The 21,875-nt window shown below is 40.4% G+C and overlaps 1 protein-coding gene across 2 annotated transcripts in view; it reads left to right on the top strand.

Annotated features, from left to right (window-relative positions):
• Positions 1–13,684, top strand: part of SLC25A13 (solute carrier family 25 member 13) — a 195,997-nt gene extending 182,313 nt beyond the window's left edge. For both annotated transcript variants that reach the window (XM_023639244.2, XM_014739147.3), the window contains exons 15-18: positions 1,962–2,100; positions 11,664–11,822; positions 11,917–12,007; positions 12,537–13,684. In XM_023639244.2, coding sequence (XP_023495012.1) covers positions 1,962–2,100; positions 11,664–11,822; positions 11,917–12,007; positions 12,537–12,723 — 576 coding nt within the window. In that variant the 3' untranslated portion in view covers positions 12,724–13,684. The remainder of the gene's footprint in view (positions 1–1,961; positions 2,101–11,663; positions 11,823–11,916; positions 12,008–12,536) is intronic.
• Positions 13,685–21,875: the final 8,191 nt, after the last annotated feature.

The raw sequence follows: 21,875 nt of genomic DNA, 5'->3' as shown, positions 1-21,875 counted from the left end.
CATTGTTTATCAAGCCATGCTGTGGCAGGCATCTCACATATAAAGTAGAGGAAGATGGGCACGGATGTTAGCTCAGGGCCAGTCTTCCTCAGCAAAAAGAGGAGGATTGGTGGGGGATGTTAGCTCAGGGCCAATCTTCCTCACAAAATAAAAATTAAAAATGAGGAAATGGAAGTGAAAGTAGAGAGACAAATGGATGATAGTGTTACCCTTAAACAGTAACTACCTGGATTATAACTTTTTAAAAAAGTAATCATATGGAAAGGATTGGACGCTACACATGGATATTGGCATTATACTGTACTTTTTCACCTTGAAAAAACTGGGGGAGGTACAAAGAACTTGAGAGTCCTGAGTGTTGGACCAGTCTCTGGCACTGCCTCCAAGGAAGTCCCCCTGAGCAAGCCAGCAGCAGGGCTTTTAATAAACGTGCAATTGATAGGTTAACTGTCCTGAGCATCAGTTTGCACATGTATAAAATGAGGAATTTGGGTGTGGTGGATTTTGTGGTTCTTCTTTTCAGTTAGGCATTTAACAGTTTGGGGGTAGACAAGATGCAGAAATATGGGCTGATTGGCAGTACATGATGTGGATCTGTCCTTTTTTGAATCTCTGTACTCAAAGTAGACAGAGGCATCTTAACACCTTCATGGGTGAGTTGACTGAGGAATAGCCAACGTGACAGAATCCAGATTCCAAGCATTTGTTCCAATTGAGCCAAACTGGGATGAAGTTAAACAGGATTAAACATAAAGTCCTGCTTATATTACTTGTTTAAAGCAACTAATTGTTACCGTACACATAGGTTAATAGTAGTTCATATGCAAAAGACTAAGGGTTTTATTACTCACAAACTCAGTTTGAGTCAAGAGTATGATGCAGGTGTCAGAAAAGCTAGGGCTACCATAACAGACGTGTAGTTTCAGGAGCTTTGACAGATTGGAGCCTAGCATCAGGCAAAAATGCCCAAGCTCCAACATCACTAGACCTCAGTAAATGTCACTGGGCTTGGCTAAATCTGTTGAATCTGGATGGATTCATTATTTTCTTTGAAGGATCTCTAAATTTGGTGGAAATATTTAGGTATTAAAAAATCTGTGAAAGAAATGGTATTAAATCATTGAGTGTTGAAAAGAGGTGACTTCCTTCCCATTTAGCCTACCTGAAGCACAATATACATCTTGTGGTTTTCATTAGAATAGTATATCATATTTCTGGCACACATCAATTCTCAAGGCCTCCCCATGGCATTATTTTGGCATGAGAAATTATTTTGAAGACTTTGCTCTGGTGGCTAATTGTTCTACACACAGCTCTTAAATGCGTAGGAATTATTGTAAATATTTTAAGGCTTTAGAACAGGCATTTATCAATGTTTCATAAACTCTGGAGGGTAGGAGTAAGTATGTGAATAAATTAGGGGATCCATGAACCCCTTGAAAAGGTATATAATTTTTTACATATGTGTAATTTTTTCTGGGAAAGAGTCCAACACTTTGATCAGAGTCTCAAACAATATGAAAAATAAACCCCTTCCCCCGCCACCTATATAATTTGTCTACTTCCTAGTGTGTAAACAGAGGCATCTTGATTGTTGCTGACTGTCTTCTGAGAACAGATCCTCCTGGAAATGCCAGTGACCTGCCATCAGCAGGGATTTACAAGGATGTCGCAGGCAGCGTTCCAAAATTGTTTCAGTCGAAGTCTTACCGTTAGCATAAATGAGAACTGCCCCCTCTTCCTCACACCACACAATAAAATTTGTTTTATTTTTAAAAACAAAATTCAGATTTATTACTTGCAGAATTGGGGTTATTTTGTTTTCTGTTCCCCTTTCAACTTGTGAGTACAAATTTGGTCTTCTCCAGGAATATTTTGTTCTGAGGTGAGTTCCAGAGAAGCTTGATCTTCTCAATGGGATATGTGTTTCATGTGGTTTTTCTTCCTTTTCAAATGTACAGGGTGCCAAAGCCTGCTTTCTGCGGGACATTCCTTTCTCGGCCATCTACTTCCCGTGCTATGCTCATGTGAAGGCTTCCTTTGCGAATGAAGATGGGCAGATTAGCCCCGGAAGCCTGCTCTTGGCTGGCGCCATAGCTGGTGAGTGTCCCTCACAGAGCTCTGCTACCATCCCACCCCCCATGCCGCTGCACTGGAATTTTTGCCTACAGTTCTTGACAGCGCACAAATGAGATGGCTATAGACTGCTTTAAAGAGCTACTGAAAAGAAAGGGAAAGAAATTAATCTTACTTCTGGCAGATTAGACTATTAGACAAGCTTAATTTCTTAACTCCAGAAAAGGCTCATTAAAAACTGGTGCATTTTGTGGTGGTGTTGGATTCCAATTCAAGTTCCACATTATTTCATAGTTTTACTTCATAGTGTAAGAAGGAGAACTCTTGAGTTGGAAGTTTTTAAAAATCTAAATACTTATGGCTTAAAGGTGTCTGAGCAAAATAGTGTCTAAAAGCTTGTCCAGAATTTAAACAGTACTTATTATCGTTTAGAGAAAAGAAATGCAGTAGAACCAGAAATGATTTAGGCTTGTTAGTTACCTGATTCCTCCTAGCTGTGTAAGGTTGTAGAAACAGGGTGTGTGTGTTCATTGAATCCCAGAGAGCAGTGACTGTTGTTTTTTTTTTTTTTTGGTGCTATAGCAAAAATGTCAATAGAAAAAAATAGATATGGTGGTTGGTTTCTACAATCCCAAAGTAAATCCCTAGAGGAAATTTGATTATAGCCACAGCAGGAATCAGTTCAGTCTTTGATGCTTCTCCTTTCCAGAGACCCTAAAGGCTGGAACGATCTGGATTAGCTCTCCAGGTGGTGACAAACATTTAATGAGTTAACAAACCCTAAGGCAGTCATGGCATGCCTGGGTCCAGGCAGTTTTGATACAGGTGTTCTCATCAGATATGTGGCTTGAGTCTCTGGAGCACAAGCCCCTGCTTTTGAGAAGTTGTTTGTTGTGTACCCCCCCCCCCCCCCCGCCGCCGCCGCTAGCCTAGGGAGCCCCTGGAGGCAGGAACCCATGTAGCTCCCCTTTAATTAGTTAATCCCTTTTCTTCAAAGGCGGTGATATTGGCGGATGAGGCAGGATTGTCCTTCCCTGGTTCTCAGGAACCCTAGTAGTATGAGTAGCAATGAAACCACTCTGCCCATCTTAAGAAATCATGATTTCAAAACTAGAATATAGAATTCCCACTTTTAACCCCAACTTGGCCATTGATTCACTGTGTCCATTATATGTCATTTACGTATATATAAATGAAAAGTTTTTACAGTATAATTCACTTCACATTACTTATTTGAGATAAGGTAGGACCTAATGAGGAGAACTGACACACCGCACCACTTGGTGTGTGATGCTAGGAAGTGACTTAACCTCCCCTGAGCCTTGGTTCCCTCAACTATAGATGGAGATGATAATTGTACCCACTAGAGAGTGTGGTTGTGAGACTCAAGTAAAAGTCCCCATGTGAAGGACTTAGCTAGGGCCTAGCATATGGTGAATCCTCAGGACATGTTAGCCAGTGTTATGTTGAATCCAAAAGAACCTGTCCGTAGGGCACTCCAAAAATCAGTTGTGAAATCAGAAGGTAAGTGTTAGAGCTCAGGTCAAAGTCTTGGACTCTCTCCAAGCTTTGTTTTCTTCACACCACAAAATTATTACCTTTAACTCCTCCTTGGAGAAGATAGCTACCCAGATGTGATTTAATCTCTGGGAAGGAGTTTCCTAGGTAATCCATACTATGAGAGCTGTAGAAATTACTAGAGGATTTTTTTCTCTTTTAAGGTTTATTTTCTTCCCTTTTTTTTATGATTATGAAAGTAATATTTCTTATTGTAAAATAGTTGGAAAGTACCAGAAAGGGTAAATGAGACAATATTATCCATTACTCCACTACTCAAAGGTAATCACTCTTTAACATTTTTGCTAATTTCCCTTCTTTGAATGGTTTTGAACGGAGTTGTGATCACGCTGTGTATATGTGGTTTTCACTTCGTATCGTATCTGAAGCACTGTTAGCCATCACAGCAAAATGGTTAATGGCGTGTGCTGTGAGGTCAGACTACCCAGCAAACTGCTGTTTGCCCTCTTATACTTGTGTGACCTGTGCAAGTTATTTAATCCCACTCTGCTTGTTTCTCCATCTATATATGAGGATTAAGTGAATTAATAGACATAAAGATCCAAGAAAGTGCCTGGCACACAGTAAGTATTTTTAAATGTTTGATAATATTAATTTTATCATGTCATTTAAAACTTTGTACACATAGTTTTTAATTGCTGCATACTTATCTAATCCTCAATTTTAGATAACTTAAATTCTTTTAAAAAATATTTAAATACATGGTATTGTACAATAAACGTCTTTGTGCTTAAAGGCTTTTCCCCTATTTTGGATCATTTTCCTTGGAGAAATAGATTCTCTAACAAGAGTTTGCTGGTAATAAGTATGATTTTTTTAAGGCATTGTCACATTATTCTTGAAAGTTTGAGCTATTTTACATCCCCAAGCTGTTGTTATTTTGGCCCTATAGCCATCCTGTTGTCTTTCAGAGTTGATTTCTAGATACCTTCTCTATTAGTTACCTATTGCTGCATAACAAATTACCCCAAAACTTAACCAGCTTAAAACAGCAAACATTTATTATCTCATGGTTTCTCTGGGTTGGAAACAGCTTATCTGAGTTATCAGGGTTATCAGCTTATCTTGAGCCAAACAGTGTTTTTTGCCTCATGATCTGTCATGAGGTTGCAGTCAGATGTCAGCCAGGGCTCTAGATGCCTTGACTGGAATTGGAAGATTCACTTTCCAGATGGGTCAATCACATGGCTTTTGGTAGGAGGCCTCAGTTCCTTGCCATATGGCCTCTCCATTGGTCACCTTGGATGTCCTCTTGACACGGCAGCTGGCTTCCCACCACCCTGCACTCCCCACCCCCAGCAAGATCAGAGAGAGAGAAGGAGAGGAAACGCGGTGGGGAGGCACAGAGGAAGGGAGGGAGAGAGAGAAAGCAAAGCAGAAGCTGTGATGTCTTTTATGAACTAGTCTTGGAAGTCACACTTGTACATTTTCACACACTATCCTATCGGTTATACTGATCAGCCCTATGTAATGTGCAAGGAATTGATACAGATGCAGAAATATGAATACCAGGAGGTGAAGATCATCGAGGGCTGTTTTGGGAGCTAGCTCCCACATTTACTATAGAACATTTACTCTCATTTTGTTGTCTATCTTTCCCTTCCTTGTGGGGTGGGAAAATAGAAGACACAATTTGTCATATTGTTTTTTTCTTCAAAGAACAGATCAGCTACAGAGCTTGATGGTTTTGTATATTCTACAAATCTGTATAAAGTATGTAATGAGAACTAAGCTACTTTCTTAATTTAATAATAGATATTAGAAGCCAATGGCAAATGTTATAATTACCATTGTCATTATTATTTTAGAAGTTCCAGTCAGTGTGGTAAGATAAGAAAAAAGAGAGGCATAAATATTAGAAAAGAAGCAATGAAACTATCATTATTTGCAAGTGATTTTTTTACCTGAAAATCCAAATTAAAATCCTAAAAATGTATCAAAATTAACAAGAAAGATTAGTATTTTGTTATAAGATGCACATAAAAATCTATATACAGGGGCCGGCCCAGGGGCACAGCAGTTAAGTGTGCACATTCCACTTCGCCAGTTCGGATCCTGGGTGTGGACAAGGCACCGCTTGACAAGCCATGCTGTGGTAGGCATCCCACATATAAAGTAGAGGAAGGTGGGCATGGATGTTAGCTCAGGGCCAGTCTTCCTCAGCAAAAAAAAAGAGGAGGATTGGCAGCAGATGTTAGCTCAGGGCTAATCTTCCTCAAAAAAAAAAAATCTATATACAGTGATAAGCAGTTAACTGATGTCATGGGAGGAAGCAGGCAACTGGCTGCTAAGCATAGACCCTTGCTGGCATGCTCGACCAGAGAGCAGAATTCAATGTGGAGAAGGGCAAGAAGACCTTTGTTTAGAAGCATGCACAGTGCGACACCACCACAAAAGGCAGCAAGCACAAAAATGCACCACACTGTATGGGCTGTTGGGTGGAACATGGGTCAGGCCCCCACGTTCCCTCTGCGGATACCAGTGAGAGCAAAGGCATTTCCTAGGGAGAGGACATACTGATGGAGTATGCACAGAATCCCAGGAAGCACATCCAGGGTCAAAGTGATCTTTGCTGTCATTAAGAGAAAGGAGAAAAGCTTATCTCAAAATAAGCTATGATGAATAATAGTTGACCACTAACTTACTTATTGTAAGACAAAAATGTCTCATGACTATTTTGTATGTCTTTTTATATCTAATATAAAATATAGATTTTTATATAAAAATATTTTTTATATTTTACATTTAAATTGATCTCTTACACAGCATACATATATTTTTGTTGAACAATTTTATTATAAATAGGATGGATCTGCAATTAAATGAATATGATTATGCTTTCTATGTTTTGATAGTAATTTCAGTTATTCAGTAAGTACTGTCTTTTTCCAAAAATTTGATTTGAAGTTAGATTGTTTTAGTAATAAGCAGCTTTTAAACAGATGATTGTTGGTATCTCAAAACCTAGAGGATATTGATTTTTTTTTAGATTTATGTATCTAGTTATAAACTGGGAATATCTTTACATACTAATATCTACTCCATTAATTCACAGGATCGTGTAAGATTAACCGATATTTGAATTTATGTTCATTTGCCAAAGGGTCTCAGTATGTCAGAAGGTGAGGGCTGAAGCAGGGAGCCTGAAATTAAGAAACCAAATTCTAATTCCCTCTGGTGAACATGTTACATTTTGATTAACGAGGGGCATTTCAACATGGTGTATGGATAATATCAAATAAAGTCTATCTAATACTTCTCACATTTCATAGAGTGATCTATCAGTCACACCAGATGATCTTAGTTGTCAGAATGATGAGCTAGAGGAAAAAGTCAAGCTGTGGTGACCGTTTTGTCTTTGAATTAAATAGCCTAGACTGAGCCGTGATTCATGAATATCTTCAAAAGCTGTTCACAGCACAGATATGGAAGTGTTAGATGTCTGTGACTGATTATGGTACTTTCACAAACATTGTCAGAATTAAGTGAGGAGAAAAGTACTATTGGCACAAATTTGCTACTTTTGTGGACATAAAGCTTAAGATAATTTAAAAGCAGTTCTTAAATCCTTACAAAAAAGAAAAGGAGAAGTTGGATCAAGGTAACAGCCTGAGCATATTCATCAGTCTCTCCTCTCCTCCCGAATACCAGAAAACACGCTTTTAAAAACTCCTTCTTGGCACTAGAAAATATTAGCCCCGGCCCTCAGAAGACAGGAAACAGAAACGTGTTGACCCTGAAACTGGACTGAAAGAGGCCACAGCCCAAAACACTGGCAGGAGAAACCACTTCTATTAATGTAAGAGCAGAACGAGAGAATGTGAACTCTCAGTGTAGACTAGAATGCCCGGAGTGAGGGCTGGAGGTTTTAGGGTACATCATTAATAAGAGTTAAAGAACTGCATTCACTTCAGGGAGGTGGGGCCTGGTCCTCTCTCCTCCTTTTTACAGTATGTGGAGCTTCAGGCAATACTTGAATTCAGGCTTAAAGCCCAGAGCTGTATTTGAAAAAAAGAGACCACTGCCTGGGGAGGGTAGTTATAAGGAATTGAAAGAAAGCAGGGCAAGGCTTAAGGTAATTCTAGACCTTTACCACAGATGCAGAAAAAAAAATAAACTAATGGCAGCTCTTCCCAAGAGGGGTATGAACTAATTCCTTATACTCGCAGAGTGAAGTGCGCCACATTTCAGCGATTTGGAAGGTCCCCACCCTGCCAGCCTCCCTTAGCCCCTGCATCCAGCTAACAGGCCTCCCCCATTTCCCAGAGCCCACAGACGGCCTTCCCATTCAGGAGAGAGGCCTGTCAATGATAGATGCCATCCACAGTACTGATCAGCCTGTCCTTTGAACTTGAATATCAATAGCCAGCCAGGGGTCCTCAGACCAGAAGGAGCAATAAGGTTGGTAAACAGAAGGACTACAGAGAAAACAGGCAATTCAGGGAACAGGGGAGAACTTTTAAGAACTAGAATTAGGGTCCTGAGATTTGAAAGGAATCATCGTTAAGGAAGCTCTCTTCAAAATTAGTAAAAGGATTGCCAAAATGAAAAATCCACAGATGATCTGAATGACAGAATGGATATGACCAAAGACCAAATTAGACATCTGGAAAATAAAGTCATGGGAAAAAAACCCAACTCAGGAATAGGGAGCAAAAATACACAGATGACAAATAAGAGAAAACTGAAGACGTGTAGGATTAATCCAGGAGGCCTAACATGTATTTAATGGGAGTTCCCTAGGAAGCAGTAATAAGGAAAGGACAGAAAAGAAATCAGTAATAGACGATCGCTTCTCCTTGCAGTACTGGCTGCTTCGAAATGCCAGAGGACGTCGTGAGCCTCCATTACATTCCTGGCATTGAGGAGGCAGAGCGAAACTCCAGTTAGTTTCTCCCGTGCCAGGACTCAAAGGTTACCCTGCAGAGACCCCTCTGCGGCCAAAGAAAAAGTGAATTTAAGAGAGAGGAAAATATGGGATATATGAAACAGAGCAAATAAAAGTTAAACCTGAGAGTCGGTCTAAATGACTGCTAACTTTGGTGTATATGAAGGAGGTAAATGCTAATTAATGTACACATTGTCAATATTACACTTATGTAATAAATGCATATAATATTTCAATAAATTTAATTAGAAAAGGGATCAAAAGGGGAACAACTAGAAGCAGAGAAGATTATAAACCATATTACAGGATAGCAGAAAGAAACCTAATAGCCACACTGAATGGATTCAACGCCATGGTAAATACAAACATTTTTAGCTGAGTTGTGAAGGAAGATCTGGTCAACTGAAGTTTGAGAAAACAGTGACATAAAAAGATGGAAAGAGAAAGGATTGAAAAATATGTACCAGGAAAATACCAGTAATAAGCAAGTGTAGCAATATTAATGTCAAACTAAATGGAATTCGGGGTTTAAAAATAGCATTCAGAAGCACAGAGGCATGTTTCACACTTATAAAAGCTAAGATTCACTAAGAAGATATGTCATCAACTTCTCTGTATTATCAACATAATATTTTCCTATAAAACCTGAACTTAAAAGTATGACAAGAAGGTGATATTTTCTCATTCTAAATGAGAATCTTTACACTTCTCTTAGAAGCTGATACATCAACTAGATAGTATAGATAAGGAGGCAAAGGGAATTTGGAAAACTCTTAACCTTGATCCAAAATAGATAAACGTTAACTTCATATCCCATAAACAGAGAAACCATTCTCTACAAATGCTAACAAGCTGTTTATGAAAAGAAAGGATGAGTCACTCCACAGTTGTATTTTGCTAGTCATGCTTTCCTTTTGTCGTAAATGAACTTCTACTCTGTAGTTTTGGGGCACCCTTAAAAAGTTACAATTTTTTTGTTGGCTGGAGAGCATCCCAAGTTGTTCCTGTCCTGTGGGTAGCGAGTGGCCCCAAGGGCTCGTCATTTGTCTCATCACTGAAGCATCAGGTAGGCTGCCAGTCCCCTCCCTGTTGAGGAACCTAGAAAAAGCCTTTCTGTTTCCTAGCCTCCTCTTGCTCTCCCATCTTTGGGAATAGAGAAAACTTGACCTCTTCATCAGCATTGGCTTAGCCTTTTGGAAGCCACTAGAGACCAGGCAAATTTGCTTGGAGTCTTTGCCAACCTTGGCCTCGAAAATCAACAGCTGTCTGGTGACCAAGCTCTTTCTGGTCGACACTGCTTTCCTGCCCTTGCTTTGGAGCAGGCTGATGCTGTTCTCCAGGTTAATTTAGCAAATCTCCACACCAGAAATCCGCTGTCTACAGGGATGTCCACAGCTCCTCCAAGGCCCGAGCAGCTGTCATCCCAGGAGAGAGGGGAGCTGGGGATGGAGGGGTGAGAGTGGTGTACAGGCTCCCATATTTCAAGCACCCTCCCTCCTGGCCCCACACCACTCAGTTTTGCCAGGCAACTTACTAAACATCTTACACCTTTCTTCTGGCATTTTTATTCCACTGATCAGTATCTTTCCTCCCTGCCCCCCATACTTCTCTCTTTTTTCATAACAAGGAACTATTTATGAAAACTACCCTAACTGAAGGAATCTTTTTACCCGTTTTATTGCTTGTATGACTTTCACAGTCACACTCTAACATACTTGCCCACCGTTGTAAGGAGGATTTTATTGCATGTCTAAAGCAGACAGCCTTGCTAAACTCTTTCTAAACCAGGAAGTAAAACAAAATCGGTGGTGTGAACACAGAGGGTTTCTAAGCATTTTTCATGTTTCCTTCCATTATGTTGGAGGATAAATTCCTGGCTCAAAGTTAAAATAATTCCTCTAAGCTAATAGGAAATTCAGTATGACTTACTCAGTGAAGCATTGGCTATAAAGTGAGCTTTTTCACATGCAAAAATGTGATGCGTTTTATAGAAACTATTCCCTAAGATGAGTGTTTGAGCCCAGTAAAGATGGAAGAGGATGAGATGCAGCTCAGCAATATGAATGCAAACGTGTCCTCTGCAGGTTTCCCCAGACATGCACGCACACACTGTAGCTTTAAAGCTGTCTGGTGGAAGGATGAGATGGGGCTGGGAGCCAGACCACGCTGGTTTGGACAGAAATTCTTACAGAATTATTAAGCCTTAAAAAAAGCAAAGGAGATTTATGCATCTGCATTTGACCAATTTGGTTTGGAATAGGTTCATAATGGAAAAGTAATAAAACCATAAGAGACAGTGTCTTCTGAGTACAGTCTCGCTTTTAAAAAATCTAAACATGGCCTGCCCCATTTTGGATAAAATGACTGTAGAAAAATTTCCCGTTGGTAATTTTGGGAGGGTTTTTGTTGTTGTTGTTGTTCCTTTTTCATTGATTAGCAGCCAGTATAAATTTTCAGCTTTCTGTCAAATATTTTTTCTGGCAATGTCAGTCTTAGGAAAAAGGAATCCTAAAGTGTTATCTGTGGGAGTCGCCCCCTCTGGCCACCCCGCCACACACACACACACACGCACACACAGTGTTTGTTTAGCTATCAGTAAAGTCTTTTTCTGGTGTAACTGGAGAGGTTAGGGTTTGCAGGGTGAGGGGTGGTCGAGTGTGTACGAGGAGGCACCTCCTGTGCCAGCAGCCGCAGAAAAGCATGAAGAGGAAACGCGTAACAAGCTTCACCTCTGAAAAATCGGACCTTAATAACTTCGCGAGTTTCTGATTTCAACAGGAAAGCACCAAAAAAAAACCCCAACTTTCTCCGTTTGTTCTCAGCCATTTGAAGTAGTGTTATTGATAAATAATTCCTTAAAACTATTTAAGAATACTGCATAAGCATAACAAATAGAGATGGGCTGATGTGGGGAGGGGGAGGTAAAGAGTGTCTGTAGGTGAGTCCGGGCCTCCATCTCTGCGGACGGGAGTCACAGCTGTGCTTCCGAGAGGGGACAGTGAACGAGGCATTTGATTCCACAGGATTCTTAACTTTCCTTGCAGGGCCAGCAGTTCAAAGCCCAGTTATTTTTATATAGTGAGAATGTGACCAGACTGCAATGGCATTGTCTTTCCTGCAGGTATGCCTGCGGCATCTTTAGTGACCCCTGCTGATGTTATCAAGACACGATTACAGGTGGCTGCCCGGGCTGGCCAAACCACTTACAGTGGAGTGATAGACTGCTTTAGAAAGATACTGCGGGAAGAAGGCCCAAAGGCTTTATGGAAAGGAGCTGGAGGTATGGAAATAATGTGTTCTTAAGTAAACCTTTGGTATCAGGTAAAATTTTTTTTAATCTAATTATATCTGTTATTTCCCTATTTTTTTCGAAGCTCGTGTGTTTCGATCCTCACCCCAGTTCGGCGTAACTCTCCTGACATACGAATTGCTACAGCGATGGTTCTACATTGATTTTGGAGGAGTGTAAGTATCACACTAAATCCGCAGGGGAATTCCAGCTGCTTCTAATACTCAGTCATCCTTGAGGCAGGAACCTCAGTCTAGTCCCCGTGATGAACTAGAAAAGATGGATGTAAATAGTGAAATCATGTGATCAGACTCATTTCAAAGGGAAACATACAGCCTAATAGAATGCCACAACTCCTTTATGATGCAGATTTTAACAGTTTTTCTGAGGAAGATTAGCCCTGAGCTAACATCTGCTGCCAATCCTCCTCTTTTTGCTGAGGAAGACTGGCCCTGAGCTAACATCCGTGCCCATCTTCCTCCATTTCATATGTGGGATCCCTGCCACAGCATGGGTTGATAAGCGGTGCAAGGTCCGCACCCGGGATCTGAACTGGCAAACTCCGGGCCACCAAAGCAGAATGTGCAAACTTAACTGCTGCACCACCAGGCTGGCCCCAGATTTTAACAGTTTTTGAGTGTTGTTTTTACCAAGTTAAAAAAAATAACAAAACTCAGATTCTCACTCTACTTTGTCTTCTTTTAGGAAACCTGCGGGCTCAGAGCCAGTTCCTAAGTCCAGGATCACACTGCCTGCTCCCAATCCTGATCACGTCGGGGGCTACAAACTGGCAGTCGCCACATTTGCAGGGATTGAAAACAAATTTGGACTTTACCTACCTCTCTTTAAGCCGTCGGCATCTACCTCGGCAGCTGTCAGTGGAGGCCCGTAGGCTGAGTGCCCCTGGGAGACTGTGTCGCTTTGTTGCTGTGGTGAAACGTGCCTCATCTCAGACTGGACCAATGGTTCATTCTTTTCACTTCCATCTCTTGTTTAATTCAAGCCAAGGCTTTTTATAAGGTGAAATCATTCATTTTCTGTGTGTTTTCTTAACCAGATCGTTGTGAAATTATTCATAATTCTTTGGGCCTCTGCTCGCAAACCTTTCTTTGTATCTGACATTTGCTGGGATTGGTCAACACTAACATGATTTGGGGGAAGGAGCAAGTCTGAATAGAAATTAGAGCTGTTTTCCTTGGATTAAGATTATAGTCCCAAAGAGGCTACTGTAAGGCAATCATGGTGCTCAGAGCAAAGTGTTTCGTGTATGTTTAAACTGATAGGAAACTGAGTGCATATTTATAAAAATTAAAAACACTGGAAGAAATGAAAAATTATCAGAAGTAGCCAGCCTGGCTTCAGATTTTAAATATGCACTAATTCTGTCTCTGGGTTGTATTATGAAGCTTTTATGTGAAACATGTTTTTGTAATGAAAACCACATTGGAGATGTTTAATAATCATATTCTGTTGCTGGTACCAAGACTACTGGGGGAGAAGTCTTTGTATGTTAGGGAAGTACTTGTTGCATTTTATAATGTAGACAGAGGAACTATGAGACTCGGCACCTCTCCTGGATGTGCTGATTTTGGGTAACTGCTCATATGATGCACATGTGCTGATTACTGCCTCTTTCAGTAAACACTGTCGAAAACGCATGCGCCCTATTCCTAGTACCTACCCTGATCCCCTCCTGACTCCCTTAATTGGCACCCATTTGCTTTTAAAATCCACTTTATCTTGAATCATGTAAGACAAATGTATTCTAATATAAATTTTTATTTAATTTGTGGTACCTGTGGTCAGAAGGCTCATGTGTTTGGGAAGAACGAAATAAACTATTTTTAAAGCTATTGAATTATCTGCTCTTTGTATGTCACCTGGTGAATGACTAGAATTGTCATTGTTGGACTTTATAGGTTTTGTTTTGAAGGGAATTTTACTCATATTGGCATGGGTATGTCCTCCTGGTCTATGCACCCTCATTTTCAGTATGCCATTTTCAGAGTGAGTAAGACAAACTACACTTAACCCTGGTTGAGCATGGAATGTGTAGCAAACTGACACTTTCATTCCAGTCATCCCCAGTGCTTTTTTCCCCAGCAGTTTCTTATCATGAGAATTAAAATAATACAAAGTTTCACTGGAAATTGGGCATGAAAACCGGTATGAAACGATTGCAGTTGTATTTCCTAATCTTCTCTGACTCTTCCTCATACCAAAACCATATACCACTGTATCTGATGTTCTATAATATTTGGCCAACAATATATTGCTTTGGAGAAGGTAGCTGGTCTTGAACAGAATTTCAGGCTGCTCTTCTTGGTCAACAGTCACGCTCCTGAAGAGGCTACTGTCTGTTGGTAGTCATTTTGAACATTCCCCTCCATAAGAGATGCCCATTTCTCATTCTCTGTCTTGCTGTAGGTCAACGGGTTGACATTCAAAGTTACTGTTCAAAATTAGAGTCCCTGCCATCCACAAGTCTAATTTTTCTTTAGTGAACCAAAGCTTTGCCATCCTCCCCAGAAATAGGAAACATACATACATGGCTCCCTTCATGGTTTTGGTTTGGCAAAACCAAAGAAACAACCGCCCCTTCTGCCTGTCCTCACCCCCAGTCGCCACTCAGTATGATAACTTATAGATATTTATATTTTAATCTCAAAAGCCAGTCACAAAGCTCCAAATAGATCTTAGAAATTTGGATGGTGTTATAATAACAAAGCGTTCAAGCTTTGATCTTTTGAATGTGGAGAGTCTAAAAGTCCCTGAGTGTAAATCTGCATTCCTTTTCTGCACTTGCTTGAAATTTTATAGATCAAATTTTCGTGGTACAAACACTGAACCAAATCTCAGAAATGGTGCATTGCCCTGCCTGCTTCTTTAAGAGGGGTTGTGGGGCTGGCCCAGTGGCGCAGCGGTTAAGTTCGCACGTTCTGCTTCAGCAGCCTGGGGTTCGCTGGTTCGGATCCCGGGTGCGGACGTGGCACTGCTTGGCAAGCCATGCCGTAGAAGGGGTCCCACATAGAAAGTAGAGGAAGATGGGCATGGATGTTAGCTCAGGGCCAGTCTTCCTCAGCAAAAAGAGGAGGATTGGCAGCAGATGTTAGCTCATGGCTAATCTTCCTCAAAAAAAAAAAAGGGGGGAGGGGGTTGTATTTCTGCAGGGAGAGCATCTTGGCTTCACTTCGACTTACCTGTAGCTGAAGGTTTTTTCTCAGGCCCTGATAGGGCTGAGATAAGACGGGGCCACAGGGCTGCTTTTCTTTAAAACCCTTGGCTTAGTCTGTTCGGGGATAGGCAGTGACTTGAGACACTTTGAAGGAGGCCTGATTTCCGTCTGAGCTCTGCTCAGTGGGTGGCGTGACTGTGACATCCTTGAATAGGACTGCAATCACCGTGTGGTGAAAACCACGTCAAATTTGTTCTGGGTTTTCCTCCTTCCTGAAGTGACAGCACAATACATCGCCAGTGCTGTGGCTGCTGCTCCTGCAGCTGGTCGTTTCCCTCCTTAACGTTGAGGAACTGAAGACGTGTAATTCCCACATGCTTGCCTGCCCACCCAAGGGGGCCAGCCTCCCGCTGCTATGCCAGCCCTGGAGTCGCTCAGCTCTGCCCTTGGTCCACCTCGTGATTGCCTGGGGGGTGTGGGGGAGGCCTGACATTTGTAGCAGCTTTTTTTTCAAGGAGGGGAAAAAATGTGAAGCTGACCACAAAGTGAACACACTGATTCTTGGGTTCCAGTCGTGGCTGGGTTTCTTGAGGCTGGGTGGCACGCTGTCGCCAAGCTCATGCTACACCTCATAACCCACAACCATTTGCTGAGCTCCCTGGGGTCGCCTTAATCCCAGCAGCCAGGGTTGCACAGAGGAAAATAAGAATTCTGGCAAAGAAAGGAGTCATTTAAATGCTTATTGCATTTCAAGCTTCAGTTTTTACTTAGCTAAAATATTTACCATTGCTGGAAAACAATGTTTAAAATGTTGTGCGTATATGTTATTTAATGGTGTGGCCTATGTAAACCTCAGGATGCTTACATTTTGACAGTCTTATGGAAATATTTAACAGCACATAACTTAGTGAGCGGGGAATAAAAACGGGAACAAATTGTGCTTGAAACTATTTGTAACCTCCTCTAGCTAGGTATTCGGCAAGTCATGCTGGAAGTTTTCAGGTAGACGGAGAGAAATCTCCAATAATGGAATTTGATGAATCCTGTCTTGTGGCCCTGTTTATCAACCTCCTAGATAAACTCTCTCTAAAAGTCATCATGGGCCTTTTACCGCAGAAGCCATACTTGTGGGGACGAATTTGTATTTTTGCCACTGAGCAAAATCCCATTTTAAATTCAGGGTAATCAAATGCTTTCAGGATGTGGATTTTTCCAACGATTTTTAAAAGACACGTTCCCTGGTAAGAGCAGTGAAATGTTCTTTCCACACGTGGTACTGCCCACAGAGGGGTGTGCCTTTTGTTTTACCTTTTGGGAATAATCCAGCCCTTCCCAAAGAGTTCCCTTTTCGATGTGACAAAGATCACAGTGGTCCACTGCTTCGTTTCAAAATCTGAGGCAGCGGAAAGCGTCCCCACCTCCATCTCTTAAAACAGCAGCAATCTTCAGTTCAAAAGCCCAAATTGGGCGTCATGAGGAGGGGATCTGTCTGGCTCTCTGGTTCTAGATCCACAGTGCCTGGAACTTATTGAGCTCCTGGTTATTATTTTGAAAGATGCATGGAGGGATGTATTTTTGAGAAGTATTTTTTCCAATGAGCAATCTCGTTCCTACTTTATAGGCCTTTCTGCTGCTGGAGCTAAAACCATAACTGAAAACAATCCCAGTCAGGCTGGCCCCGTGGCTGAGTGGTTAAGTTTGCGCGCTCCGCTGCAGGCGGCCCCGTGTTTCGTTGGTTCGAATCCTGGGCGCGGACATGGCACTGCTCATCAAACCACGCTGAGGCGGCGTCCCACATACCACAACTAGAAGAATCCACAACGAAGAATATACAACTATGTACCGGGGGGCCAGTTGGGGAGAAAAAGGAAAAAAATAAAGTCTTTAAAAAAAAAAAACAATCCCAGTCCAATGTGTTGTTTACTTACTTTAGAAGTCAAATACATCTTTTATTGAAGCAACTACAGCTATTTAAAATCAGTTGTAGTTAGTTGGTTACTTTGAGTCAGGAACTATCATATAAATGATATAAGATTTAAATTTCTTGATCATGGTTTTAAAATAAAGCTTTAAAAAATCATATCCTTTGAGATAGTGTTACATTAGTGTTGAGATATATTATTAAAATAGTTTTTCTTATCAATGAATATTAACTATTGACAAGTCATTCTGTTCCTCTCCCTGCCTAACATTTATGTGTCCTTAAAAGCACAGTGGCAAGCTCTCCTTTAGAAGCTGCTGAGGACAACGGGAACTCTCTTTCAGAAGGGTTTGTTTTTAGCTAATGCATTAATTGACTCCAAAAAGAGTCCAAATGGAACAGTCTGCTTTCATCTGCTGGGGTAACCTAATAAAATAACGTTGTTTGTTTTTAGATTCCCGGCTGTTAAGGGGGTTTTGCTCAAGGCAAAACCACAGTCCCCTCAAATAACTTTAGAAGGAAAGTTAAGAAGACACACTAATTGTGCCTGTCTGAGGCTTGCTTCTCCTAGGTCACAGACACACCCCCAGCACACTGGCCTGGCCACCAGGGCTCCGCGGCCCACGGCTGCTTTGATTCCAGCGGTCAGGCCTCCTGCCTTTAGGAGGATGCTTGATTTTGCAGCGGAGCAGTTTTATGGTGATTTAAAAATGGATTCAAGCTCTCAGAAGAGACTTGTGCAAGCACACTATAGTCTGTCCTATATGGGAGAGAAATGCAAATACAGTTTAATGAAACAAAACTGATTAAAACACTCTTCCTTATCTCTCATCACCCCCCTCCACCATCCTTTGCTACTCAACCCAGCTCTTGCTCTGGTCTCTTACTGGGCTGTTTTCAAATGAGAGAGGGACAAGGAATTCTGTCCCCACTCTGGAGTTCTTTGGCCAGTAAAAACTCATTGAATACGAGGTATTACCTGCCCGATATGATTTCATAAAATCTTCCCCACAACTCTCAGAGTAGGTACTGTTCTCTTCCCTGTGCTACAAATGAGGAAGCCAAGACTCAGAGAGGTTGAGTATCTTGCTTACGGTCTCTCAGCTAGCACATGAGGAAGCTACAATTTGGATCCAGGTCTGATAGCAGCCCGAGCCCTGTTCTTTACCCACAAGGGTTTCTCAATAGAGAAAGTTCTTTGCACGGAATTTCTTATTGTCCCCAGTTCTCAGGATCAGATGTATCATTCCCAGCTTAGAGTAGAAGGGCAAGGCGACCTCTGATTACTTACCATAGTATGCGCATTTGCTAGGTCAGAGAATTCCAGAGCCTGAGGACCAGGTGAATCCTTGCAAGCCTTTAGAGTTCATCTTAAACTATTTTACAGCCTGTTAACGTCAGTAAAGAGAGGATTAAGGTAAATTTGAAGCATTTGCCCCATGGGTTTAAAATTGGAAGGCAATGTGGAAAAAGCAGAGGTAAATTTACAAACTGTTACAGTGCAACGCGATATGAAGCGGACTGAATAGGACCATCTTAAAAATCTCTACTATAATTAGAAAATGCCGTCCTTCAACAAAAGTTGGAAATAATGGAAAACCAAATTAAAAGTAAATATGTATGGGTACTTGGCCTCAAAGTGTGTCTGGAGGGAATGGAGACAGTTTACAGAATGTGGGATTTGCTGGAATTAGTTTTAGACATAAAATCTCCATCACCACTAATGGTGGAAAAGTCTTACTCTATTCCTAACAAGTTTCCTGCTATCCCTAAGTTAAAGTAGAGGATATCTACCACTGCCTTTTGCTGCCCCTCCCCCATGCTGCCATAAATGAAATCAGATGACTGACTGACCCACACTGAAAATTAACAGTATTTTCTTCCTGGGCAAAAGAAAAAATAATTATATGTATATATATATTTTAAAATGTCATATTTTCATTCTCTTCTCAAAAGGATGATATATTTACATATTTCAAAGTGCAAATTTCTGTTTTGAAGCAGAATTTACCTACCTATCTAAGTATAGAGACATGGTTTATCAGTTTGAGAACTGATGTCTCCTGACAACTAGCCACTCGATGTAAGAGGCTGCTTTTTATGATAACCTCTTCATTGGGGCCTGCTCTAGCGTTATAAAAAGCTTACACTGTCAGAGTAAAATCAGAAAAATGAAAAATTGGTGATGAAGAAAATTGAAACAGCCATTCTTTCTTTCTTCTGAAGACAGAAGTGAAGTGATTGCTGATGTTGATTGAATTTTATTACTGTGGAAAGTAGAGAGATCGCCACATGTTCAGTCTTCGCCTTTGTCCTGTTTACTATGCACTGTATGCCTCGCTGTCTTCCTAAGTGAAGACGCAAGTCACACTTGACCTGGAACTTCAAGTTACCTGTGACCATTACTTATTGAGTAAGTGATTCCTTTCTTTCTTTTTTAAAATAGTTTCTCTGTGTGAGAGTAGTTGTAGGGAAACCATCAATTCTGTCTTTTTGGTACTTGAAGTTAAGCATGGCGTTCTTTCCTTTTACTCAATTTAGAAAATATCTTGCTTTGGTTTAATAACTAAGCCTTTTAACACCACAAATATCTAAGTTATTAAAAATTATAATGGCATTTGTCATAAGCTGGGTGTAAGGGATAACTGCTGTCTTTTATTGAAGGTCTTTAAAAATACATTTCAAAATAATCATTAATGTATTATCAGAGCCCTGAAGTAATATTAAACGCAGTCATGCATCACTTACCAATGGGGATATGTTCTGAGAAATGCGTCGTTGGGCAATTTCATTGTTGTGCAGACATCACAGAGTGTACTTACACAAATCTAGATGGTATAGGCTACTACACACCTAGGCTATATGGTACTAATCTTATGGGACCATTGTTGTATATGCAGTCCGTCGTTGACCAAAACATTATTATGCAGCGCATAGCTGTAAATACTTTGGCCTCTGTAGACACTGAACTCTAGTGTACTTTTTTCTACCTTAAAAATTATACCTTTGGGGGACTTCTGCTTCTGGCCATGATGGAATATTAGGGAAAACTAGAAAACCTGGCAAAATATACGATACAATAATTTTAAAACATTGAATATGAGGCAAAATAGGATTGTGAACTCTGAGAGAAAGGAAATAAACAAGATGAGACCTACCATTGCACCAGCTTCTGCCTGGAGGCAGTTTTCAGCCACTGTGCAGGGAAGGGGAACTCAAACAGGGCTCAGAAGTCTCCCCAAATTAAAGAAATGGAGATCAGAACTCAGGGAGGCCAAGACAGCTAGAATTCGTAAGACAAAGTACCAAACAGGAGGGAGCTGCTCTGAAACACAGCTCTGGAGTTTCGCAGAGAGTTCCTACATCTCTGACTGAGCACTGATCTGTGCATCTGTAAGAGGAAACTACACAAGACTTGGGAAAGAACCACTGGAAAGGAGAAAGAAAAATTTTGGAGCTCACAGAGGGAAAATGGTTTGTGTTTTCACCAGCAAGAGTAGAAAGTCCTCCATAATACATAGAACATCAGGTAGGATCCTAAGAATGTTGTATTATTAATAGAGCTAATTTAGTCCTACAATACAGGCTGTTCCACCCTTAACAAAGCTTAAAAGTGGATCTCACAAGGATCCAATTGATTCACAAATAACTTAACTGCTTGTTAGAACACAGTTGGATATCATTTAAAACAATATAACAAAATCTCACAACCCACGATGTAAAATTCACAATAAAAAAAATCTAATAAAAAATCACCAATCATAACAAGAAGGAAAATATAAACCATAACAAAGTGAAAAATCAACCAATAGAAATATACTCAGAAATGACAAATGATGGAACCAGCAGCAAGGCCATTAAGACAGCTATTATAAGTAATCCATAAGTCAAGAAGGTAGGCAACAACATGACTGACAAACAGTAATGTACAACTGAAATTTCACAAGGTTGTAAACTATCATAATCTCAATAAGAATTAAAAAAAACTTTTTTACTGGCATAATTATATACGAAGTTCAATAAAAAATATTTAACTGGCAAAAAAAAGGTAGGGGAAAACTTGTACATAATGTGAAAGAAATGGAAGATATAAAAGATGCAACAACAAGAACAAAAAAGTACAATAAAAAATTACAATATCTGAAATGAAAAATAAATGGAATGGGAATATATTAGACACTGCAGAAGTTAAGATCTGTGAACATTTGGCATGGCAAAGGAAATTCTCCAAAATGAGGCAGAAAGAAAAAAATATTCTTAAAATACTTTTTGGACAACTTCAACTAGGGTAACATACGTGTATCTGGGGTCCCAGAAAGAGAGCAGAAAAAATATTTAAAGCAATAATAGATGAAATATTTCCCAACTTAAGAAAACTATATTGTCACAATCCATGAAGCTCATCACACCCCAAGCAAAACAAACCCCAAGCACCTGAAGAAAACTGCACGAATGTACATCATAATGAAAATGATGAAAGCTGGTGATAAACAGAAAATCTTAAAAGCAGCCAGAGAAAAAAGTCCCATAACCTACAGAGAAAGATGACAGTAAGAGAAGATTTCTAGTTGGAAGCTATTTAAGGCAGAAAACAACACAGTGACATCTTTAAGGTATTTAAAAGACACTGCCAACCTAGAAATCTATACCCAGTGAAAATATCTTTTAAAAACAAAGGCAAAACAAGAAAGGCAAAAGCTAAGAGAATTCACGTTGCTGCTGGAATTGCACTAAAAGAAATGTTAAAGATAGGACATCTGGCAGAAGGAAAATAATACCAGATGAAAGTTTAGATTTATACAAAGAAATAAAGAGTTCCAGAATTGAAAATAAGTGGGTGATTTTTAAAAAACAACTTTTTCTTATTTTTAAAACTTCTTTTAAAAAATAATTGGCTCTTTAGGGGCTGGCCCCGTGGCTGAGTGGTTAAGTTCGCGCGCTCCGCTGC

The sequence above is a fragment of the Equus caballus genome, chromosome 4 (genome assembly GCF_041296265.1).
Source record: "Equus caballus isolate H_3958 breed thoroughbred chromosome 4, TB-T2T, whole genome shotgun sequence".
Classification (NCBI taxonomy): domain Eukaryota; kingdom Metazoa; phylum Chordata; class Mammalia; order Perissodactyla; family Equidae; genus Equus; species Equus caballus.
This window is presented reverse-complemented; position numbering and strand designations above follow the sequence as displayed.